Genomic DNA, 27190 nt, shown 5'->3' with positions numbered 1-27190 from the left:
ACCGCTGCGCGGTTTGAGCCGCACTCGCCGCACATCACAGCATCACAGCAACGCGGTCGTGGCGTGGCGCGAGCCATTGGAAATAATGTGTTTCAGAGCACAGTGGTTGCCGTTGTCACGTTGTGTCTGAAAGGGCCTTCAGTGAGTGAGAGATGGAGAGAGAAATGGAGAGTACTAAGAGAAAGAAATACTCAAGCAGCGGCAAAAAAATGAATGAATGAATTAAAACGGATGAATATTAGCCTAATTTATACCAGATATTCACACAAGTTAACGCCAAAGGGACGAATTATTCAGTTTTCTTTCCTGAGAATTAAAAGTAAAATTAAAAGCAGGCTTATTTAACAAAAACTGCTGTTGCAGTCTACTTGTGTAGTGTATTATTTTGCCATTTCCATTCTCTAAAAGTCACTCGAATGCAGGAAACAGTCGCTGAAACTCACATTTTTCCCCAGAACCCCCACTTGGGTTTTGAAATCCTCCCTATTTTTGAGGTCTCAAGGTTGGCAGGTATGTTTATTAATGATGAATAATGCTGGTATTGCAAGCAGGGCATGGGTACTGTTTTCAATAGCTAACTTTGGCCGGGCTCACGTAGAGACTTTGGTTTCAAGTTGCGAGTGTGTTTGCATCGGTTTCTTACCTGTCGGTGTAATGTGCGTCCCGGTGCTGCGGCAGACCCTGCTTGCGTCTCTGGCTGGATGAAGAGGAGCTGCCCGCCGAGGGCAGGTGAGCTTCTAAGGCCGCTGGGTTCCTCACCGCTGCAGCCAACGCCTCCTGGCGAGCACGCAGCATGTCTGGATAAGGAGCGAAACAGGGTAAAACACAGTGGAGGGAGAGAGAGAGAGAGATGGGAAGATAGAGTTGACATGACAAAGATGATGAAGGATTAAGTTGAGGTTAGAAGAGAGGAAATAAGCAGCGGGGATGGGGAGACAGAGAGGGGAGGATAAAAACACATTTAGTATCCAGCTGCTGACGCCTATTCTAAGATATTAACAGCTTTGTAAGGAACATTTTCTAACAGGAAATCCTACTGACTATACATTTCACCAGCTTATAGCCTATTTTAAGAGTGTTGTACATTAGCTGTAGGTGTGAACAAGTTTTCAGGCAAAATAGCAGAAGTGAAGCATACTTTAAAAACGTGTTTGTTGTCCTGTAGTGAAGGATGTGAGTCAGCTCATAAAAACACCCAATAAGTCATTTCCACATTAATGCTGAAAATGATTGTTATGCGTTTTCTAATCCGTCCATATACTGTACATGTACAGACACTAGGGACGCACCGATCCAACTTTTGCAGTCCCGATACCGGCAGATAGCGATCCAATACCAGCGTTTAATTAATGCAGCAACAAATTGGAGGAATTCAAATTCAGTCTATAATAGGTCTGTGTATTGGCAAGAATCTGGCGATACGATACTATCATGATACGGGGGTTACCATTCAATATATTGTGATATATTGCGATACTGTAAGTAAGGTGATATATTGCGATTTTTTAATCAAATTTTAGGAAAACTGTCATAGTATGAAGAACACACCTCCATATGCATAAAATCTGAGTAAAAATAAAGTAAATTTTTTTAATGCAATTAGAACAGCAACAACATATTCAATTTTTTTGATATTTTCTTACACCCCTAGTCTATAATGTACGACGGAGTATTAGGGACACATTGAGGTAAAAAAAAAGTCATACGGATAAAGTCATAATATTACGAGAAAAAAGTCTTAATTTAATGAGAATAAAATCATACTATTTCAAGAAAAAACATTGTAATATGAGAATAAAGTCGGAACTTTCCGGGAATTTTTTTTTTTTCTTATGACTTTATTCTTGAAATCTCAGATTTTTTTTTTCCTCGATGTGGCCCTAATACTAATAATGTATAAAGTATATAAACATAGAACTGAAGTAAATAGATCGGTTCCATTGTCACGATACCCAGCTATTTGAGTCAGTATCAGTTCGATATCCGATCCGGTATCGGTATCGGTGCATCTCTAGCAGACACACAAGCTCGTAAACGGACTCTCACCGAACAGTGATGAACAAAAACAGACATTTTGGCAGAGTTGTATGAAATCAGCACATAGTGCTCAAATCCATCTGTCACACTTTGGAACTGAGCTGACCAGTTTCAAGCAAATGTGAGGAAATAAAGAAAAATGAAAAGGCTAGAAAGACGGCATGAAAAAAATTGCTGGTGTGTGTGATGAAGTCTTCAAAACAAATAATGACCAGTGTGTTTTTGTACAAGCGAGCAAAAAGTGACTTCACACGTCGGGCTCAGAGTGGTTTTACCCCATCTCCGCCGCCGCCGTCACCATCACGCCTTCTCCCTCCATCTCTGCCTGCCCCCTCTCTCCACCTTCTGCCCTCTACCACTCGCCTCATTCCATCTCTTTCTTTGCTCATCCCCTCTCTCTCTCTCCTCTCCCAGCAACCCCGGTTCTCTCTCGCTCTCGTAGGAGAAGAGGCCTCATCATTATCAGCCAGGCCAGGCCACACCAGGAGACATGGCTTCTAATGAGAGAAAAATCCATCCCCGCTCTCTCTCTCTCTCTCTCTCTCTCCTCCCTCTCTCTGCCTCAATCTATCTATCCTCTCTCTCCGCTCCTCTCCTCTCCGCCTCCCCTCCTCCTCCCCCTCTTTTTTAATTAGACAGATCCCTCGGGAGCTAGGGGCCATTTCCGCCGCCGGTGCGGGTGTGACGTGTGTTTGTGTGTGTCTGTGTGATTTAGGTGCTTGCATGTGCGTGCCTGACTGTGTGCTTCTGTGTGTGTGTGTGTGTGTGTGTGTGTGTGTGTGTGTGTGTGCTGAAGCAGTTGAGCGGGCGCCGGAGTGGGGGGGGTGAAGCGACAGATATTAATGCGGCCTAGCTCCGGTGTATCGATCTGTTTGCTGCGCCAGGCCACAGGGGACTCGGCTGGCGGCAGACAAGGGTGTGTGTGTGTGTGTGTGTGTGTAAGGTGGGGTTGTGAGAGATAAGGGAGGGATCAGAGGGAACTGGAGCCCCAGAGCGCACACACACACACACACACACACTCACACACAGTCTGTTATGCACTTGCATACGTGATGCAGGGGTGACAGGATGGAAGAGTTGACCTCTATGAGTTTGCTATGGTCACAATCCCACCTCACCAATTATTTTGTATGACTGGGTTAGTTTAAGGGGTGCTCCAGTGATTTAAGATTGCACTTCCATAAAGTTTTGGGACTTTCGAGCGACAGATTTAAAAAAGAACGGTGCAGATCGATTCTGCAGAGCCCGAGATATCCTGACTATATCGCAGCCAAAATAGAAACACAGAGAAAAAACACCAACTTTAGGCTGCAGACCTTAATTAGTCAAGCTCTAACCTGCAATTCCCATAATGCAACTCAACAGTGTCTTTCGCTTGACTCTCTCCCTGCCTTGTAAACATCCACGTCTTTTAAACGCTGGCTCTGGCTCTTTTGGTGCCCTATGCGAAATTCAGATTTGGAGCCCTATTCAGTTTATGTTATTTCAGTCAAAGATATTTAGTCTAAAAACGTGAGAATCAGGTGGAAAAGCCGAAGATAAAGATCTCCATCAAGAGTCTCTGATGGTAGCAAGGCCCTTGACTTTGACATGTACAATCCCCAGACAATACAAGCTGTATAAAATAGTGGAAATTCAAATTTATCTCGATAAATTCTCTATTATTTCTTCCATTTCTCGTCTTATTCGATCCTCTCTTTATCCGGTGCATGTTTGTAAAGCTTCTCTCCAACACTGGGTCCATATTTTGCTCTCTCTCTCTCGCCACCCTCACTCTTTCTAATTCTCTTTCATGTGAACAGAGAAGAGCCGGGTCACCTGGGGCTCTACCCTTCAGTGTGTGTGTGTGTGTGTGTGTGTACAGAGTAGGTACTCAGATTCAGAATTTCCCCTCTAAAACCGCTCGGTGTTGCAGCTGCTGGAACACAAGGAGAGAGTCCCTTCATCTGCAAATTAGAGTCCTAATTGAGGACACACACACACACATCTATTCCTTTGCATGAGTTATTTTGGGAGGTCCCAGTTTACCACTCGGACCCATCCCGCTTATCCCTCTATTGTGTCATCCCATTTTTCTCCCCGCCATCATTCCTGGTGTTGGGCCTAAATCCCCCTCGGTTAAGCCGGGGGTTTTTTTTCTCGGCGCGAGAATGCAGAGGAGCGCCGCACTGATGCAGCTTGGCCGGCCTCGTGATGGATTTGGCGGACTGGCAGGTACACAAAAGCCGACATCCATCCCGCTAAAATGCACCAGAAAATTAAGTATCTTTTCAGGAAGAGGTATTCAGCCAGGCTTAGCAAGCAGTAAATATGTGGCGAGTTTGTCGCGCTGAATGTCTTTGACCGTCGGTACTTTGACCAATCACGTGCTGGAGTTTTTAGGGATGCACGGATACCGATATAGGATCGGATATCGGGCAGATGCTGACTCAAATAGCTGGATCGGGTTATCGGTCTATGGGGCCGATTCATTCAATTCAATTCTATGTTGATATACTATATACATTATATACTGGAATTTTAATTCCTGTTTAAGTTTTGACCAATTTGTTGCTGCATTAAAAAGGTTTACACTTTTGTTATTCTAATAATTGTAATGCCTGCTAATTTTGAAGATTTTTTTACTAAGTTGCTGGAGTACTATTTATTATTTTAATAATAAAAAGTAAATTTAATGTATTTAAAAAAAATATATATATATTAAAAAAAAAAAATATATATATATATATATATATATATATATGTATATGTATTTATTTGTTACATTTTGTTTTACAAAGTTAGGAAAACAATGTTAGTCAGACCTGATGTTGCCTTACACACAAAAGAATGACCAAAGTCACTTCCATTCAGTGACGCATGCAGCTTATTAATTAAACACTGGTATCGGATCGGTACTCGGTAAAGCCCAGGTATCGCTATCGGTACTGAAAAAGTAGGATTGGTGCATCCCTAGGAGTTTTCAGGTTCTCTGGCATGATGATGATAAAGAGATGTTGTGTGCAGCTTCATGTTTCAAATCACACTAAACTGCGGGAGACAAAAACAGAAGCACGCCCCTTCCATCCCACCCCTCCCTTCACTTTCATCTGGATATCTACCCCCACCTCTCTTCTTCTTTTCTCCCTCCCTCCCTCTCCTTTCATCATATGAAGAGGGAGGGAAAGCCCTCCTGGCCATTTCTACACCCCATCCACCTCCAATTTCAACCCCCTCACTCCCCTTCCCTGCTCTTCTTTTGCCCATCAGGTCCAGAGAGAACCTCTCAAACAACACCTTGCACCTACACATTCACACACACACACACACACAGAGTTCCTCCTCACCCCTGCCTCTTTCACGCACACACACTTTAATTTTCTGTGCCCGACACTTCAAACACATGAAAGGATGCTCTGCAGGGACCAAGGCTAAAGGGAAGGTTGGAGGTGGGGGTAAGGAAAAGGAGGAGGAGGAGGAGGAGGGGGTATAAAAGCAGTGCTTGAGATGGAGATGTGTAGGAGAGATGGTGGTGATGGGGGGCCCAAGGGGGAGGGAGGAAAGGGGGTCACAGGAGCCCCATCAGAGACCAGGTCAATGTCAAGGGGCTCTCGCTGAAGTGATTCGCGTCAGCCTCTCAAGAGACAAAAACAGCCGTCCCTCTGTCCCACCTCCTGGACTGTTTGTGTCTGAGAGTGTCAGTTTCTTAACAGCTCCAACTGTTAATTGGAGGAAGGGCGGCTGTGAAGGTAGCAGGCGGGGGTATTTTTTACGATTTTGAAATAGATTTTTTAATACCGGAATCGATATATTTGCTTCATTTGAGTCTATGCGGAGGTAGAAGGAAGTTACCGCTTTTATTGTTGTAGTCTGAATAACGTGATGTCATATCCGTTCCGTATCTGTCAACCTAAACAAACCGCAGACAGCCGACGCGAGCCGAAACAAAAAAATAGAAAATAAGACCTGCACCCTCACATGTTAAATCCAAAGTGGTAAACACTACACATACAGTAAAGTATGGAAACACTTTGGGTTTCACACATTGCAGGAAAAGCAGAGCTAGACATCACGGCTAAAGCTGCATGCTAACTCTGTCATGGACAGAAAGCGTTATCGTATTGCGGTAACGTGCGGTCAAGCCGGCCATCACTCTCATCTCCGTCATCTAATGGGCCGACGCTACAACTGTAGATCACCCATATACTGACATTTATGTTAAATGCATTCAAACGGCCCCGATGGAGCTGACCATGGATGTAAAAAGAGAACGGAGCTGACGGGAGAGCTAGAGACGACCTTGGCGAAGTTAGAGGAAGTAAACACGTGTGACTACGTCCGGTTTTCAAAATAAGGTGTTAACAAAGGGAACTGTATATACAAAATACATTTATGGAAATAAGATTAATTGGATTATATTTACCAGAAGTATAAAACATTACATGTCCCTTTTAAATTAAAAAGAAAATACCGCTAATTTGTGAGGGAAATGTCTTTATTCTTTGATTTTTGGGTTGTTGTAAAATATTTAATAAATAATGCCTGATAATGATCCTGATATATTTAACTTCAGGACATCTCTGACTACATACATGCTGAAAATCAAACATTTTTATTGTATTAATTTAGATATTTTCCTAAGTAAAAGTCCCTAGAAGTGTATGATTCAACTATTTCCCATGGTCTAGTGTTAAAAAAGTTAACAAAAATCACAATAAATCGCAATATCGAATCGCAATATCTGTAGAATCGCAATTAAAAATCACAATAGATATCGAAAAGGCACCCAAGTATTGTAATAGTATTGAATAGGGAGATAGGGGAATCATCCCAGCCCCTGAAGGAAGTGTTATACTAAGTTTTCTACATAAACTTGTAAGCAGTCGGAGGAAGTTGCCAGGTGTGGAAGAAAAGTAATATTAGCAACACCATAGGCTTGGCTGTCAGCGAGCGCTGGCAAAGCCTGTGATGCCCGTGGCTCATCATCCGCTTAGAGGATCTGACACGCACAAACACAACGGTGAATGTAAACACACACGTCGCTAAGAGGAAATCTTACCGTGAAGTTGTGTTTTAAATAGTAGTTGTATTTGAGTGTGTGACCTGAGCTTCATTAATCATCTGTAAACTTGTATGTATGCGTGTTCTTTTCTTGATTTCTTGCTCTGGAAGAAGATATGTATTCACTGTTCCTCCCTCATTTCCTTTGACCATTTCTCTCCTCGGGTTTTTTTTTTTGTACTCATATTCCTGGTTTCTCTTTACCTCTTTCTCTTCTTCACATTGAAAGCTTTTTTTAAGTGCGGCTTGGAAGAGGAATGTGCAGAATAAAGGACAGCGTGGAAACTATCAAACGATGTTGGAATGTGGAAGTGAAGAAAGGGAACGAGGATGTCTGTATTGCGCCAGAGCGTCTGCCTCATACCAGCAAGGTTTCTGGGAAAGGAAGCCAGCGATCAGACTGCACCCTGGGCCATAAAACCCCCACAATGCACTGCATCTTGCCTCTAACTCCTCTAAGACACGGGGAAAAGGCAATTAAAGCGTTTATAGGCTTCGCCCCCTAGATTTGCAGCCAGCAATTAAAAATCATTACTAATCAAATAAAAATAAAAGTAGCTCAAAGTACAATTCGGCCAGGGCATCGATTGGATTTATGCTACTGCAAAAGAGCTCATAAAGACTGGTAGGACTTAATGTTACATTCTTTACAAAAATGTGAGAAAAAGGTTAACATTTAATGGCAGGCACAGTGAAATGAATATAAAGCCAACTTATAAAATCCAAACGAGGCAACTTTTCTCATTTTCTTTCTTCCCTATCAAACTACAATTCTCTCAAAGCTAAAACCAGTAAATTTTATGTGACTGTAGAAATTGAGAAAAACTGGGACACACTGGTAGTTTCCAGGGTGTTGGGAGATTTAGAGGGTTGGCAGGCAGCCAATGAGAGCTCCTGGATCAATCGCGGTGTTGATGCATGCAAAGCCTTGTGGGTGTTGTTAACAACGGAGGGGCCGTGGCGGTCAGAAATCACCCTGAGTGACACTTTGACACTGGGTGGGCAAGCGCTGCAAATAGAAATGTCAGCCGTCTCCACGGCTGGGGTTTTACAGTGGCAGCAGTGTGGCACACCTTAACATGGTACTCTGAACACAGTGCATCGCCGTGACTTGGTGACAGGTGATGGAAGATGTGTTTTTTTTTTCGTTTTTTTAGAGAGAGAGAAGCTGGGGAAGTGCTTGCAGAGAAAACTCTTTTGGTTTGAAGTAAATCTCGAGTTACTTCAAAACTAAAGTTATTTCAAAGGAAAAGTACCTTTAGATCTTTCCAGAGTCAATTCTGACTTGTAGAGCAGGAAACGTTATTCTGAATTTAAAAATCATCTGTGCACTGAGGTACATGCAGTCAGGTGGAACAAGATAAGACAGATATTTGAAAGCCAATATGATGACAGTTAGGGATGCACCGATACTGAAACGGGATCGGATATCAGGCCGACATGTAATTCCTGTTTATTTGGAAGATTTTTTACCAAGTTGTTGGTGTACAATTTATTATTTTAATAATAAATAACTCAGTAAATGTATATCTATGTATTTATCTGTTAGGAAAGTAATGTTTAAGTCAAGCCTTAAACATAAAAGAATGATCCCGGTCACTTCCACAAAGTGAGGCATACAGCTTATTAATTAAACACTGGTATCGGATCGGTACTCGGTATCAGCCGGTATAAGTCGGACTGGTGCATCCCTAACGACAGTGAGGATGATGATGATGATGATGATCGTACACACACCTACAAATACGGAGCCTGTGGACTGACCGTGGCCAGGCAGACCCATGCTGCTCGCCAGCTGGTAGAGCCGCTGCTGCTGCTCCTCGTAGGACCCTTGCTCGCTGAGCGCTGACATCATGCGCCTGTAGTGCTCCTCAGGGCTCATGTGTCCGTGGCTGCCGCCGGCCTCCACCACCGGGCTCTGGGAGTTCTCTGAAGAGAGAGAAGGGAGACACTTATATTACGACCAATCACCGACTGATAATATCTAACTCATCAGGGGGATAAATACAGGCTCTAAAACTCTTAATAGGTTACTACCTCAATCTTCTGCATTGAACTCTCTTTCCAGCATATGATTAAATAATTATGTATTCATCCACGTCTACATTCATCTCCATGTCAGTCATGATTGTGAGGAATTTTGCCACAAGAACATACTTGCATCAAATTTACTACGCAGCTTAAAACAGCAGCCAGAGGACACAGATTTGGAACATTTGTATTTTCATGACATCACTGATCTGAGTACAGAACGCTGCTGTTTAGCAACCCTGCAAAGTATACGTGTCAGTTTACCCCGAAGAGACAAGAGAAGAACTAAAACTAATACTAGTGAATCCAACTTTTTTCCGAATGCAGAAACCTGTCTGCGTTCTTGTTAATTCCTCTGAACAGTGTTTATACCAGAATTTCATGAGCACTCTGAGGTATCTTCAGGGTCACAATTTGGAGGGAAGGAATGTTTTTTGTAAAAAAAAAAGATATTTTTAGGGTAAAAATACATTTCTCATGCAGTTCTAAAAAAAAACATCATTGGGATACATTGTCATTGTGAACAACACACAGCAAAGAATTACCCAGAATTCATTTTAGTCACCTTCTATCTTGCATATTTTCAATGATCACTGCACTCCGACACAAACGCTTCCTCAAATATCAGCCAGAAGAAATGCTTGTACACAGATTATTCATTAAAGCTAGTGTTTGGTAATCTTCTTCAAAAACATTTTTTTGTTATATTTGTTGAAGTTCACATTACATCCCGACAGCAACCAATAAATCAAATGGTCTGAACGTTGTGAACCCGAGACACAAACAGCTGATTGTAGCGTGAAAGTGAAACTTAACACACGGGACACGAACAGCGGTCTCCTGGATGAAAGCCTTCTGTTTATTGGGTCTATCCAGTCACTACCTGCGCACTTTCCCTGAGTGTTTACTATTGCCGCAGATGGGTTTACATCGGAAAGCCTGGTGCATCTCATACAACCGTTAAAAGGTGCCTCGTGCGGCGGTATCACACGCCAACGGCCGTGACAGAGCCTCGGTATTGGACGCCCTGTGAATGAGAACTGGCTGAAGTGATTGCACAGGCTACCTGCCTATCTACCTACGCACACTCTGCCCGTACTCTCATCTTGCGTCACCGGAGTCTTCCACAAGCTGCAAGCTTGACAGCTGGGTGTACTAACAATAACCGTGTTCGTTGTTCATTCATTATGATCATTTTGGTCAAGTGAGTTTGAAGGGAGGCCTGAAGAGACGGACTGTCGCTAGATTTAGGGACTTTTGGAGCTAGTGCTGCTAGCTACTTTCATTGGAAAAGAGTTGCCGACACTGGGCTGGGTTTTTCGGTTGGATAATATTTAGAATCTCTCTAGCGTACTCTTGCTAGTTTCTTAAGATTATCAACCCTAGCTTTAAGAAGACAGCACTGATGGACAGGAAACCTCTTTGGATGAATCTATGCACATACAGCCATGCATAGTTAATGGTCTGAGCCTGACCCGAGCACGAACTCACTACTTCTCTGACAGAAACCACAGCACTAACCATGTAGGAACGTTTGCATATAGGATGAAAGGTTATAAGTAGGGTTGTTTTACTGTGCTGCATTTTGACGTTTTTTTTAATGCAGACTACAAAGAAAGGCTCAGCTTCTTCCATTGGTGTGCGTTTGTGTGCGTGTAGCACTGCTGTGCTGCGTTTAAGGTGTTGTGAAGATGATGTGGTGCATGATATCTATCTAGCTGTCAGTCCCCACACTTAATCTCTCTCTCTGACCTCCCTCCTCCCTCTCTCTGTCAATAGTAACATGATCTAAGGTAAGGGTGGTGGGGGATATGGGGAGGTGGTTTGGGAGTTAGAGGGGGGAGAAAGAGGATGAGGAGGAGGAGGAGGAGGAGGAGGGAGAAGCAGAGGAAAGCAGGGGTTATTTTTACCACCCTCCTTCTTATTGAAACCTGAGCCTGGCCCCGGGCAGGCGAGCAGGAGTGGCGCTGAGGAGCGGAGGTGGGTTGGAGGTGGTGGTGGTGGGGGAGGAAGCGAGCACGCAAGCATCTCTGTCTCCACCGCTAGCTCCAGCTAATCCACCCAAGGTCCTCGAGTGTTTGTGTGTGCATGTATGTGTGTGTGTGCGCACGCAACTAGTCTGCGACTGTCTGAAGTTTTCTCGCTCTCTAAACACAGCAGGGGGTGCCGACTTTGCAACAGAAAGAAAAACAGACATCATTTACACAGCGGCATCCAATCTCTCCGGCTCCATCCCCACGCTACTCTCCGTCTCCCTCACTCAATCTATTTCTCCACCTGCATTAGTCATTAAGGGATAGTGTCGGTCGCCACCGAACTTGGGAGGCGAGAAGACACGCGTAGATAACACACACACATATAGAAACACACACACAGGTGCAGAGTCGGGGTTTGAATATGGACAGAGCTCAAGGTTAAGATATAGGATCAGTAGTGTTTTGAAAAGGCTTAAATGCACTTCTCTGGACAGCAGGCCGCACACACACACCTACACGCACACACGTATACTCACACAGTCTTCCTTATCTGTCTCCTTTATGCAAATATACAGAAAAGGAAGAATATATGCAAGGTATATGCAGGGGCTTGTTTGCTTTAAAAGCCAAAAACTTAACCACGCAGGCACAAGAAAACAACGTCAAAATAAAAACACACAAGCCCCATTTGCCTTAAGAGGAAGCCAAGCCTGAGTACACACACACACAAACACACACGCGCACACACAAACACAGATAAACGCACACGCACACACACTGTCTCACACAGACACACACACACACAGATAAATACACACACACACATCCACGAAAAAAAAAACCATGCATCTTTCAGAAGCTGGGTTGTGTCTAAGTAAGGCTATAATGGGCAGGAATGAGTGCTTCTCCACACAGAGAAAGAGGCTCCAGGCAGGGCTGCGGTCGGTCAAAGGTCACCCAGAGGGCAAAGGTCAACACCAGGCTCAGGCTGAGCTCTACACAGATAAATCTGCACTTACAAACTACCCACAAACTACCCTCAGCCGTCTATGTTTTACACTGAATTCAACCATCATAAAAAAAAACATTTTACTCACATGTCTAATAATCAGAGCTATTTGTGTCACTGTAGGTATGCTGATGATGTTGTTTGGCTTACTCATGCTCCTGGAGAGTGAGAGTATGTGTGTGTGTGTGTATAAGTGTGTACATGTTGTCCTGGTGTCTCCAGAGATGAGGGCTGGATGTGCGGTGAGCTGCCCTTGGTTTTTGCGGTTTCGCCTGCTGTATAATGCATCAGTCAGGAAGTCTTCCTCAGGAGCCCGGAGGGACGGCTGCGCCACGCTCCACGCTGGGGCGCCTGGTTTCACGCTGCATGAGGGAGATATGAATAATAGAGGACGGCGACCGGATTGCAGCGCTTACAGAGGGGCATCGTCTTGCCAACGTATGCCTTCTCGTGATTCGTTATTTATGTTGTTCTCGTGTCATTTAGGGAGCAGATGAAAAGGTTAACAAAGCGTGTATATTAGTAATCAACTGCAAAAAGTATACGCTATCTACGGGATATATTAGATATTATATTTAGGGCTGCGATAATAAGGCAACTTGCGATTTTTAGGTTGTAGCGGGTTCAGTTTTACAGCTAAAGTGAATATACTGTCATTACACGACACTAGAAAACCTAAGACATAAGACTCACACACCCTGATGAAGACCTGTTGAGTCTAAACACGTTGGTGGGTGTTATCCATGTCTTAATAAAATTATTTTTAACTCACAATCAGAGTGCCTCGGATGTTTTCCAGACAGCCGTCCAACACGAAGGACTTCCTTTCAAAGTAAGCTGGACAGTCACTGTTTTTTTATTTTTATTGACTACTCGCCCCATCCTTGAAGAGCACCTGGTTTTTTACTTCAACATTTCCAATGCCAAGTTTCCTGACCCAGTGCAGCACTCCCAATTTTTTCTTCATAGAAAACCTAAAGAATCCATCGGTACCAATCATGTCATACTAGCTTGTCGCAAAGGAGGTTAAATAACGCTTCAAATTTACGCATTTTCAAAGGGGTCCCTTGACCTCTGACCTCAAGATATGTGAATGTAAATGGGTTCTATGGGTACCCACGAGTCTCCCCTTTACAGACATGCCCACTTTATGATAATCACATACAGTTTGGGGCAAGTCATAGTCAAGTCAGCACACTGACACACTGACAGCTGTTGTTGCCTGTTGGGCTGCAGTTTGAGTTATGATTTGAGCATTTTTTTTATGCTAAATGCAGTACCTGTGAGGGTTTCTGGACAATATTTGTCATTGTTTTGTGTTGTTAATTGATTTCAAATAATAAATATATACATACGTTTGCATAAAGCAGCATATTTGTCCACTCCCATGTTGATAAGAATATTAAATACTAGACAAATCTCCCTTTAAGGTACATTTTGAACAGTTTTGAACATTTTTGAACCTCACAGTTTTCTTGTTAAAGGGTCAGTTCACCCAAATCATGGTTTTCATTGGGACTATTTTCTACTGCGGATGTAGTCACTGTTCAGTGAGGCCTGTAGGGTGACCTGAGGACTCCAGACATTGTACATGGGAGCACCACAAATTCTCCTTTTTACGGTGCTCAAAACACCTCTCACTGGAGTAGCAGCAGAATATCCCAGACAAAGCTCAACAGGTAAAAATAAAACTTCATGGTTCCATGTGTGTGTGTGTGTGTGTGTATCACGCTAAACCAAACACACTGAACTACAACTAAACCAATACAGCCTCGTGTCTCCCTCTTCTTCACTTTAACACTCAGCCTGTCTTCTTTCCTACAGTTATCACTAGTTTCCTCTCTGAAAACGCACATCCGTAACATCACAACGCTCAAGTACTCTGCGTGATCTTACCTTTGGGGGATACGCTACGTGACTTCTTGCTGTCAGATGGACACTCACTGCTGCTGTTAGGAGAGAAGCTTCTTCTTTTGCCTAGAAGGTCATCTGTAAACACACAAAAGGGAGAAAGAGCAGAAAGTGAGAACACCGAAGTAAAAGCTTGATATTTACCGCTCTGCTACATGCCTACCTGTATGCATGGCGGCTGTTTTGGAAATGCAGAGTTAGAAGAGAAAAAGGATAGGGGGAAAAAAAGTGATAGGTGGAGAGAAAAGAGAGCGAGTGAAGCGAGCCACGGGCGTCTGGAGATGTGCCTGTTCTGTCAGATATGAGAGGGGGGCCTGCACCGCCGTGGATGACAGATCTGCCCGGCTCATTCACATATGTGTGTGTGTGTGTGTCTATTTGAAGGAGGGAGGAGGGCTCGGTCTCTCTGAGTCTCCTCCAACGTCTCTTTCCAACAGTCTGTCCTCAAGTGTTATCACCGTTCTTCCCCTCTCTCTCTCTCTTTTCTTCTTTCTTCTCTTTTTCCAGATGTTGGCACAAAACTGAACCAAAGTGCACGAGAGCCTCTCAGCTGCTTGAGAAATCACTCTCAGCCTACATTACGTCTATATCATGTGTTTATTTTTGTACCTCCACGACAGCTACTCCCCTCTCTCTTGTTGCTGTCCTCCCCTCATAAACACACTTCTGATCTTCTCATGTCTTTGTCTCCGTCTCCTCTAGATGGGTTTGAAACTTCCTCCCATCAGGAGTTCTCTCTCTCTCTCTCTTCTCTCTCTCTTCTCTCTCTCTCTCTCTCTCTCTCTCTCTCTCTCTCTCTCTCTCTCTCTCTCCTCCCATTAACACCCTCCCTGCCTCCATCTCTTCCTCCCTGTTCTCCCCCTACCTCCTCCCCTGCCACCAAAGAGGAGCATCTAGTGTACAATTACAGCACCCCCTACAGCCGCCTCCTCTCCTCCCCTCTCATCCCTCTCTTCCTTCCCGCCCAATCGCCTCACCTCCAACCCCCTCAAACACACCTCAAATCAATACGGGCCTAATCAGAGAGAGAGGGGATGCAGAGCACATCGCACGCAGCGCCGGCAGGAAGGAAAAAGCTGTTTGTCATTGCTCTCTCGCTCTCTTTCTTTCTTTCTCTATTTCTATCTCATGCACCTTTTTTCTCTGTTTCTTCCACAAGCCACAGCAGCAACTGCTTCCCTTCTTTCTCTTTAGTCTCTCGCTTTCTCTCTCTCACTTCTCGGTGCGTATTTTTAAGGATGGGGAGCGGTTTTTTTTTCCCTCCTCCTTCAAGGAGAACGGTTCTCTCTCCGTCTCTCTTTTTCAACAAAGCCATTTTTCATCATTTGCACAGCATGTGTAAACAGTGCGGAGAAACAATGAAAATAGGGGGGTTAAAAAAAAATAAAAAGAGGTGATTTTCGCAGCAATACCCAAGCAAACAACACTTTCTGTCCACTCCTGATATTATTGTTACCTTAGCAACGGGCAGACAGTCATCAAGTGAAGCTGGAGTGGAGTCTGACCTTTAACCCTTAACCTATCACCCAAACTTATGCTCTTTCTTCTCTATAACAAGACACAGATAGACGGGGAGGGGGAAAGAGACGGACGGACGTTTAGACAGGACTCAGAGGATTTTGTTGGGCATCTGAAGGGAGCCCTGGTGTTGATGAGAGGGCGAGCGAGCAAACAAGAAAGGGAGAGAGAGTGAGGTTCACTAATGATCCGGTGTTTGATGTTGCCTCTCAGGTCCCGAGGAGATCCACTCCCTATACAGTACCATCCTAAGGGGACACAGCGTGGGGAGGAGGGGGTGCTAATGGACAACTGCAATACTGAATGTCTTTCATAATAATTTCTACTTTTTCTGTCGTCCCCTTTATGATGTTTTTCTTCTCATTTTCAAATCATGTTCAGTACAAAAAAAAACACAAAAAAGGTCTACATCTATCTTATTACTGGAATATTAACAAAGAGACAGAGAACCCCCATTAGTTAAAACCCCCTCTTCTACCAAACACACACACACACACACACACACACACAGAGCCTCTCATGATCAAACGCACACACTTGAGTCGTCTCTTGAGCCGACCTCACTCAAGACACTGCGTCTCCTGAGCGAGTGCCCGAGGGCCAGAGATTTGAGGGCGGAAAGCTTTTAAAGCCAATTAAATGGGGCTTCTTAGAGCACCGGCACTCCCTTTTAATGCCGAAACCCTGAGCTCCGCTAGCGTCTATGCTAACCCTTTTACTCCCACTAACGCTGCTGCTGCTGCTTACAGTCACGTTTGCTACCCCGGGCATTTCCCTACCACCTGCTTGTTAATATTGCTGAGGAATTAGTGGTTATGGAGTCAGGAGTTGACTGGTGACTTTAACTGTCAAAAGAGTGCAATAATTAAAGCAGCAGTGGGTCGAAATGGAGCAACTATGATAAAAAAAATATATATATTTGTATAAAATGCTCACTATATCCTGACAGTAGTGCATGAGACAGGTAAAAAAGAATATGTTCCTCTGGTGTCCTCCGGTGCTCCTAATGGCATCTGCAAGATTTCACAGACCGGAGGAAAACCAATCTCTGAGCAGCTGTCAATCACTCGCGATCTCCGATAAAACGGTCAAACTAGGCAGCGCTGATCAAATATGAATCAATATTCTGTAACTGTAATGCCGATTTCTCTCCTCAAATGTTTTCAGAAACATCTTGTAGTGTACTGTTTAGCTGTAAAATGAGAAAGTTTGTGACCCGACCCGCCATGTTGAGATCAGCTGAGGAAATACCGAGCACTGCCCACCAGCCGGAGCACAGCCAATAGGAATAATAGGAACGCTCTCTCTCTCTGAAATGACCTGTGATTGGTCAAAGTCGATTTTTTAAAGCCTGAAAACAGAGCCATGAGGAGGTGCAGAAGTTTTCTCTCAGATCACTTGAATTACAATATGCTGAATAGTTATTATGGAATATGTGCCCAATGATGCCAAAAACTTTCTGCCTACTGAAAGCTTTAAGTGCAAATAACATTAGCTGCTATGATATAGCTCCTTGTTTTTGCCATTTCTGGTCAACAAATACAGGCTGACTTTTTTTCCGACCACCCAATATGCCTCAGCTCCTCTTCGCTGGTTAACCTCGTCCTTATCTGCCGTTCCTCCCGCTGAGAGAAAAGAGGGATGAAAACAGAGGGACAGATAGAGGAAAAAGGAAACAGCAGGACCTAAACCCCTTCTCTTTCATGTGACACCACCAGGGCGAACCATCAAGCAGGCATTCCTCTTTCTTTCTTACTCTCTGATTTCCTCTCCTCCCTCAAACTTTAGTCCTCTTCCTCTCCACTCTCCATCCCATGGAGCGTGGTGACAGCTCAGACAGCCAGACTCCTTAATTCCTCTCTTACTCCGTTAATCTGTCATCTTTATCAGGCCGGGGAAGGGGGGGGGCTGTGCGGAGAGAAGGGTGTGGGGGGGGAGTGACAGGCGGGGACGTGGGGTGGGCCGCCAGCCGCAGCCCCCCGATCAATCTCCACATTACAGCTGACAGAATGGTGCTAATAACTTATTGATCCCCCCTCCGTGCGCCGGGGCCTCCGCCGGCCCTGAAAGCCCTGCCATTGATTGGCTTACAGGCCGATGCAGCGGGGAGAGGGAGGGGAGGATGGGGGAGGAACAGCGGCGGGTGATGGAGATGGGGAGAGAGGCGCTTCTGCTCACGCTGAGGAGAGGATGCACCACCTCCAGCACGTGCAAATGTACAAACACAGTTAACACTGCTTCGCTGTTTGTCATCTTCTGTGTCTTTTCAACAGGAAGAGAGGAATTAAGAGAGGTGGAGAGAGAAGAAGAAGAAGAAGAAGAAGGAAATCATGGAGGAAGATTGGTACGCTTAGTCAACTGACTAAAATACGGCTGACCTTAAAGTGAGAATCTGTGACATTGTCACATAAATAAATGTCCCCTTTGCAACGCGGTATAGTTATGTAACACAATAAAAACTAAACCTACAGGCTATTTATTAGGGGCGGGGGAAAAAAATCAATTCACCTATGTATCGCTTTTTTTTTTATATTGATTTTTAAATGCCAAAATCAATATATTTGTTTCATTTGAGTCTATGTGGAGGTAGAAGGAAGTTACCGCTTTTATTGTTGTAGTCTGAGTAACGTGACGTCATATCCGCTCCGTATCCGTCAACCAAAACAAACCGCAGTGAGCCGAAACAAAAAAGTAGAAAACAGAGGTTAGCGGAAGTATACACGTGACTATGTCTGGTTTTCAAAATAAGGTGTTAAAGAGAACTGCATATAGAAAAAATATATGTCGAAATAAGATTGATATTCACCAAAAGTATAAATCATTACATGTTCCTTATAAATTAAAAACAAAATACCACTAATTTGTGAGGGAAATGTCTTTATTCTTTGATTTGAGGACACCTCTGACTACATACATGCTGAAAATCAAACATTTTTACTGTATTAATTTAGATATTTTTCAAAATAAAAGTCCCTAGAAGTATATGATTCAACTTCTTCCCATGGTCTAGTGTTAAAAAAGTTAACAAAAATCACAATAAATCGTAAAATCTAATCGCAATACTTAGAAATCCCAATACATATCGAATCAGCACCCAAGTATCGTGATAGTATCGAATCGGGAGATAGGTGTATCGTCCTAGCCCTACTATTTATGCAAGCTTTTATTTTTGTTGCTCTAAAGGCCCTCTGTCGAGAAGAGGTGATGTTTCCAGCAGCAGTAACAGTGGTTTGTTAACAATAAGTCCTGGAAGAAGTCGTAAATGATTAATTACTTTGTCTAAATCATAATGGGATTAAATTATTCTCTGACAAAAGATCTGTGCAGCACAAGTCACTTTTGAGTTTGTCAATCCAATCAAAATGGAGAGAACGTGGATGGAGAGAAAATAAACCTCTCAGTTAAATATAAAAAAAGTTGTTTCTGATCTGAGTGTAACTTACACCTCACAACAAAATCTTTCCAGTTAAGGAAATACTAAAAATAACACATTTTAATCACCTGGTGCTTTCTGCCACTCTTACATGTGCTGCTTTCTTTGTCTAATCTCTCCGTGTCTGTCACACAGTGTTCATTTGTCTTCTTCTGCATACAGCAGCTTTTTGCTAGGCAACTGTTCAAGCCAGAATATTAATATTCTTGTCAAATCAATGCTCAAGTCACAGGTTATTAAAGGCTATTAAAGTTTTAAAGGCATCATTAAATAATTATGTTGAATTTCTACCTAAAACGAAAGTAACAACATTTTCACAATGAGTCACAGTACAGCGGATAAATGTGAAATGAAATGCAAAAAAAACAAAACACCAATGAGCACTGAAGATGCCACAGACATGATAATTACCAGGGCTGGGACGATACACCTATCTCCCGATTCGATACTATCACGATACTTGGGTGCCGATGCAATATGTATTGCGATTTTTAAGTATTGCTATTCAATATTATGATTTATTGCGATTTTTGTTAACTTTTTTAACACTAGACCATGGGGAAAAAGTTGAATAATACACTTCTAGGGACTTTTACTTTGGAAAATATCTAAATTAATAAAGTAAAGATGTTTGATTTTCAGCATGTATGTAGTCAGATGTCCTGAAGTCAAATATATCAGTCATTATTTATTCATTTCTTTCCAGCAACCCAAAAATCAAAGAATAAAGATATTTCCCTCACAAATTAATGGTATTTTATTTTCAATTTATAAGGGATATGTGATGTTTTATAATTCTGGTGATTATAATCCAAATCAATCTTATTTCTATATATGTATTTTGTATATACAGTTCCCTTTGTTAACACCTTATTTTGAAAACCGGACGTAGTCACACGTGTATACTTCCTCTAACTTCTCCAAGGTCGTCTCTAGCTCTCCCGTCAGCTCCGTTCTCTTTATACATCCATGGTCAGCTCCATCGGGGCCGTTTGAATGTATTTAACATAAATGTCAGTATATGGGTGCTCTACAGTTGTAGCGTCGGACAATCTTACCACGGAGATGAGGGTGACAACCGGCTTGACCGCACGTTACCGCAATACGATAACGTTTCCTGTCCGTGACAGAGTTAGCATGCAGCTTTAGCCGTGATGTCTAGCTCTGCTTTTCCTGCAATGTGTGAAACCCAAAGTGTTTCCATACTTTACTGGATGTGCCGTTTTTACCACATTGGATTTAACATGTGAGTGTGCAGGTCGTATCCACGCAGACCCTCCGCCGTTTTCTGCTTTCTTGTTTCGGCTCGCTTCGTTATGTTACGTTACGACGTCACGTTATCTCCACATAGACTCAAATGAAGAAAGTATATTGATTTTCCGACCCCTAATAAACACAAAAAAACACACAGGACTTTTATTTATTTAAACTTCAGTTTGATTCCCTTTGAGTGCTCTGGAAGGAAGGAAGAAGTATTTTCACTCTTCACTCAGCGATCTATTTGGGCATCTGTGAATTTTATCCCTCGCCATCCCAAGCATTAGCACGTCTTTATGAACAATAACCCTGAGAAGCCATTCTGTTATGGCAGCACAATTACATTCCTATTAAGCAGTGCGATGTCTTAAAATATTTACAACCCGCATTTCCCTTTTTTGCTTCCGTACGACAGAGCAAATATCATCAGAAATCCTGGAGTGTTTACTTTTGTTTAGAACTGCCTTTCTATGCTAACCGTGTAATAACTAGCTGGTAATACTTTAAAAGCAATCCGCACTCACAATCAGTTTGGGGAAGAAAAAAAAAAAGTCTTGCACAAACACGCTGCAGATTCACACGCAAGCAAACATCTAAAACCAGGCATTTAAAACCACACACGGAAAGGTGCACACACACACAAATGTGCTCGAGCCCTAAACCGCTGCTACAACCCCCAACCACACACACACACACACACACGCGCACACACACACACACACCGGCAGGCTGTAACTGCCTCTGGGAGTCTGAGTGCAGGGAGCGGAGGAGAGAGAGAGAGAGTGGCGGTCCAAAAACACCTTATCTGCCTGTTTGAGTCTCCGGTCTGACCGCAGAGCCACGGTTTACAGTCTCCACAGGCAGCCAGACTCTCAGCGTCGGCGCCCCTGCTCTCCCTCCTCCCTCCTCCCTCCCCCTCTCACAGAGCCTCTGAATAGCCAGCGGCTGGGGAGCGAGAGAGCGAATGAGGGAGGGAGGGAGGGAGGGAGGGATGGAGAAGAGAAGGAGGGAGGCAGCCCTCCTGTCTGTCCCTCAGATTTAATTAACGGCCCACTCCGGCGCAGAGACGACCCGGCAAGCCTGCTTCCCTTTCCTCCTGACCCACACACACACACACACACACACACACACACACACACAGACACACACACACACACACACACACACACACACAGACACACACACGCACACACACACACACACACACACAAACACACACACACACACACACAGACACACACACAGACACACACAAACACACACACACACACACACACACACACACACACACACACACACACACACACACACACACACACACAGACACACAGACACACACACACACACACACACACACACACACAGACACACACACGCACACACACACACACACAAACACACACACACACACACACACACACAGACACACACAAACACACACACACACACACAAACACACACACACACACACACACACACACAGACACACACACACACACACACACACACACACACACACACAAACACACACAGACACACACACACACACACACACACACACACACACACACACGGAGCCGCCCGCCGCCATAGCTGCCGCCTGCCCTCCCCTGATACCACCACCGCACTCATTCATCTCTCTTTCCTCCGTCTCTCTGTTTCTTCCATCACTGCATCTCTGTCTCTCTCTCTGTTGCTCCTCTACGTTATCCTTAATTTCTCTCCTGTCTCTCAGATTCTCTCCCTCCGCAGCTCGTCGAATGACTTTTGCAGGATAAAGTCAAACGCGGGAGTTGACTGACAGAACGGAGTAAACACAATCTCGTAGACGGCGAGCTGCGTTCACCGCCTCATCTATCTCACAGTCAAATAATCCACTGCTCCTAAAAGTCCATACGCATTACACCCACCTACGTATTTGGGGCGCAAATTTGAACCTGTGTTGATTTTTTTGTGCGTGGGCACGCATCTGTATAACTACGTGTTATTTGTGTGCGATTGTGTGTTTGTGAACGTGTGTGCGTCTAATTTCACTGGCAGACAGAATTAGAGCCAGTGGCTGATCGGATTGGACTTGTTTACAGACATGGAGCGAGCCGCTTAGGCAGCCTGTTAAATCTCCCTTTAATGCTCAAACGGACAGATTTTAGGGTCTTGGACCCCCCCCCCCCTCCTCCCCTGGCGTAGCCCACACTGCGCTTACCCCCCTTCCTCCATCAACCCCCCACCCTCCCACCTCCATCCCCTTGTGTCTTCCTCCATTATGATAACTACTCAGGGCTCTGATTTCTCCATTAAGTTTAGCGGCTGATTAGGCCGGTATTTGGGTGGAAATCCGTCCCAAACCGGGGGTTTAAGACACTGGCTGGGCTGGTTGTTGAGCAGCCTAATACCCTCCACCTTCCACCCGCCCCGCCTAATATCACAGGCACCGTATGGACAATTAATCTGGCAGACAGAGGAGATGAGCACACAGAGAGACGGTATGGAGGTGTTGGGTCTGGACTGATTATGGCACTCGCTGTGCCTCTGGCTAATGTTATAAGAAGGGACAGGGTCAAACCCGGGGCAACGTTGGAGCAAGGGTATGGTCTTCACTGATTAAAACCCATTTGTTAATTAAGGGTTAATGTATTGGTTTTATACATTTTTGAACTTTCTGATGGAATTGAGCTGATTCTTTTTTCAATATCAGTATTACATACATTTTTCCTGTCTGCAAAAAAGACAACAGATATTAGGAAAAACTCTAAACTATTATAGTTTACATTAGGGCTGCACAATTAATGTAATATTAATCATGATCACAATTTTGGCTTCCCACAATTGAATGAACTTGATTGACTGCGATATTGACGTTTAAAATGCTCCGCTCATAGAAAACTCTGCGAAATGAAAATGCAGTGAATTCAGCTGAAGAAGAACTTTATTTTAAGTCTTATTTTGATGCAACAATTTGCTAATTAGCAGGAACGTAGTAGCACAACATGAAAGTTCAGTGCTCTGTAGATTTTATTTTGGATAAAAAGTTATGGTACAATATTATTTTGCTTCTAGGAGATGCACCGTGAATAAGGATCAATCTTTATTTTGATGTAAAGATTTGCACAGCAATGTAACACAAATCCCCTAAAAATCAATGAATAATGGTGATATATAATCGTGATCTCAATATTCATCAAAACAATCGTGATTATCATTTTGGCCATAATCATGCAGCCCTAGTTTACATTGATAATAGTTGCTATAATTCATACTAAACTGACTTCCAAGGGTAGAATGTTGAGAAAAGACATCCTGAAAAAACATTTTGATGTGGAAAAAATAATAACACAAGAACCTACAACATTTAAATATACTGTAAAATCAACATCAGCGTCAAGACAAAGTTCATAGTCGTCCACAAAACTCAGTTCCTAAGTATGACTCATATATCAGCTCAAAGCTGTTTCATAAAATTTTAAATATGCAATAATATGATAATGTGTTTGGGTTTCCGTGTGAAGCATTGTTGCCTTCAATCATACTTTGTTGGGATACAGTACACGACACGTCATGTCGACTAACCCAGTGTGGCAGAAACATCCAGTACAGTAGGTTAGCGTTGTCAAAAAGTATCAATACTGAATATTTGAAACGGTTTCAATACTCATTTTCTGCTCTCTCTTCTCTCCGACAGCGAGTTCACACACACACACACTGCTATTCATGTTTTAATAAATATCTAAAATTGTATGCCCTCAATGTTGTAACAAATTTTCCCCGTGGTTAAGTTATTGTATCAAAGTTAGAAATTCTAGTATCGTGTCAACACCACAGTAGGCTGATCGCTGAATAGTGATATCCACAGAGGCTGTTTTAAACACACATATGTCTTCGATGGCGGCACAATGTCCTCATACAAGCTACTTGACAAATAGCTGTGATTAAATGCTGTCTGCGTTCTGTCTGTAAGCTGCAAGGAAAAAGCTCTTAGCACATGCACACCATGGTTCCTCTGCTCACATGAAACTGGATTAATGGCAAACAAAGCTATTTATTCAGAAGTAATTTAAAACAGGGGGTTTAACAAAAAAAAAAATCCTGGAGTGTGGCAGAGAATGTGGGAAGAACATTAAGTAATCAACTTGAGAGCGACCTTCAGGAATGAGTAATAAGCTTATGTTAAATTCCCCCCCAAATCGCACAAATTAGGGTAAATTAAAGAGGTAATGGAACGCTTACATATGTTACAGGAGATGTAAAGGGGGGATATATCATCAGGCTTGGATGAAACAGGAAATATAAAGAAAGAAGAGCTTTAAACACATGCAAGCATCACTGGGGGTCCTACCTGTGTGTCCAGTACTGCTGCTGTGGTCAGAGGCTGACTGGCCCTCGGGCATGCCGTGCTGTCTGGTGTGGTGCAGGTTGGAGATGATTGTAGAGAGGTCACTGTCACGACTGCAACACACACACACACACACACACACACACAGAGGAAAGAGAGGATAAACACATTTAAAAAGCAGCCCCAAACAAACTTAATTCCACAATCCAAACCGGCGCGCGATAAGGCGGCATAAATTCATACCATTACCGTTACTTACCACAGAAATCCCCCATCCAGACAGCACTGTCTAAACTCTCTAAAATGCATACCTCCACGCAGACTCAGCAGCTACAAGTGGCTGTCCTGTCAACCGCCTCTTAGCTCTGAGGTGTGTAATGCACTCTGACAGACTACCGCATCCAGCACTTTTGGGTCTCATCCCTACTCATCTTCCACACTAAGATGTATTAACGAACATATTCACAACTCATAAGTACTTTAGCAGCTTAAAACCTGATTATGGCTCTTTTTTAAACTCGGGCCGCCGACTGCTGTTTTTAGAGAAATGTGGAAATTGAATAATGTTAAAAGACAAAACAAAGCCTTGAACAGGTCTTACTTACTCATTAGGAACGTAATATCTAAACACAATGAATCTGTGTTATATGACACTGGGCGTCTTCTTTTCTATTGTCATGCCTACACTTCAACAGGAGGTCCTTCACAACGAAACTGTCCACAAGAGTCTCTCAAACACCCTGTCCTGCCCTTCAGCGCCCAAAGGAGGAGCAGGAGGAGGGTTTACAGATTAGGCCCGGATCTAGTTGGAGCCACTCTGCCCTTCCAGGCCGCCTTTCAAACCTCCCCACACCGGTGGACCCAAACAACTGTGTCATGGAGGTATTTCATCTGCAATCTGATTACCATCCTGATCGCATTAAAATGGCATAATGATGGGAAATAGGTGCTTAGAGTTTGAGGGGAGCCGTGCAGCAGCGTAGTCACAGTGTAATGGCAAACAGCTTGCGTGGTGGGAGAGGTTAAATATGTTTTAGGTTACGGTCTAAATATCATTTACCGTTTGACATATGCGACATGGAAGAGCGTCCCAAAGCCCAGATAATTAGGAAACTTCACGCACATTATGTTTTTTGTCCACAAAATAAGCCTAAAAACATGTCAGTTCTGATGGTATCAGCATCCTCTCGTGTCAGCGGGGAATCTCATTTATGGGCTTAAACTGGCAACTTTATTGAAAGCAGAATCATCAACGAAGGGGGTCTGGTATGACACAGCAAGCCCCAAGTTTATGGGACAGAAGCGGTGAATGGTTCTTAGCTGCCACCGCTATGACGAGGCCACACTGTTTGCGGCTGCTGGATTTGGGTTTTTACAGTCCCCATGATTACAGGCCCCCGCTGTAATGTCAGGCTGCCGGTCGCCAAGCTGTTTTCCACACGCTAACAGGAAAGATGAAGGAAAGCGTGGAGGGGCCTAATGCTGGCCGCGGCGGCTTCGCCAGTCACCTCTCACAGTCACAGAGAGGCGATGACTCAGGAAACAGGTCTCAGACAAAACAGTCGCGGCCGGTCGCTGAGCAACCAGACGCTTGATTGGACTGTGACTGCAAAACTTTTTAGACTAATGATAGACTTCTTTTTTTAGAGTGCAACTTGCTAAAATTAGTAGCTATCTGTGTCTAAGAGCCGAATGGTTTACTTCAAAAAGAAAATGAGATGGAGGTTTTTTTTTTTTATTGTGCTTAAAGTTATAATAATGTATCTGCACATCACACACAATGCAGTTACACGCTCCACTGTGAGAATACTGCAGCCAAATCCATCCTACCAGCTAGCTGCGTTATAACACCACCCTCTGTCCATCATTTAAAGTGATCATGATAATGCCATCCTGAACTTCTCAGAGAGGTGATGGGGGTTATTATCCCGTGGCGAAGTGGCCGCTCTAAGCCATGAACGGCAAGGACATTGTTAGTGGGGTAATTAGCGCACTTTTCCTGAGCTGTCCCGCCTCGGCTTGGGCTAATGAGGGCCTAGCCCTATCCCCACCCACCTCTGCCCTCCCCCCGCTCTCTTTCTCTGGGTGGAGGCAAGGTCATACTCAAGCCCTGGAAGATGAAGAAGGGGGAGGTGGGAGTGGTGTTTAAAACCCAGTCACCTGAGTCAGCGCTCCCTAAGGAGCTCCTAAGGCTGGGGTTAGCTGGGAAGGACGGGGGCCTCGTAGAGGATGGAGGAGGTGGGGGGGGGTTATATTGGGGCTGTTGGGCCTGATAGCAAAGAAGGACATGAGCTGCCTTCTTATCACCCAGGTGCACGCCGGAGACAATCATCTCATCCTCAGCTCATCCCTAAACTGGTCAATACCGCACCGCTCATCTCCGGCCACAGGACAGACACACTGACCCAGACGCTGAGAAGACTAATATTATGTGGTAATACTCAACGTCTGTCACGGATACTACTGGTATCCAACATTACTGGGATGATACCACAAAGTCTGTATAACTAATCTCATTTCTACTGGCTGTCAGTTTAAAAGTTTTGATATTGGTGACAATATGATACCAGAGTTTAGATGATGATACCAAAACAATACTTTTTTTCACTTCCTGAGTTTGGGGAATACAAACATGTTTTAAGCCTTTT

The 27190-nt window shown here is 43.8% G+C and overlaps 1 protein-coding gene across 6 annotated transcripts in view; it reads right to left on the bottom strand.

The window, feature by feature from the left end:
- The window catches only part of samd11 (sterile alpha motif domain containing 11), a 110150-nt gene that overhangs the window by 14810 nt on the left and 68150 nt on the right, over window positions 1-27190 (bottom strand). For 5 of the 6 annotated variants that reach the window (XM_037772460.1, XM_037772461.1, XM_037772459.1 and 2 more), the window contains 4 exons: window positions 24546-24655; window positions 13990-14082; window positions 8815-9006; window positions 644-797 (listed from right to left, as the gene is read on the bottom strand). In XM_037772460.1, coding sequence (XP_037628388.1) covers window positions 644-797; window positions 8815-9006; window positions 13990-14082; window positions 24546-24655 — 549 coding nt within the window. The remainder of the gene's footprint in view (window positions 1-643; window positions 798-8814; window positions 9007-13989; window positions 14083-24545; window positions 24656-27190) is intronic. The other variant, XM_037772458.1, reaches the window with a different exon arrangement.

Source organism: Sebastes umbrosus, chromosome 6, assembly GCF_015220745.1.
Source record: "Sebastes umbrosus isolate fSebUmb1 chromosome 6, fSebUmb1.pri, whole genome shotgun sequence".
NCBI lineage: Eukaryota > Metazoa > Chordata > Actinopteri > Perciformes > Sebastidae > Sebastes > Sebastes umbrosus.
The sequence above is the reverse complement of the archived record's forward strand: the minus strand, read 5'-3'. Positions and strand labels throughout refer to the sequence as shown.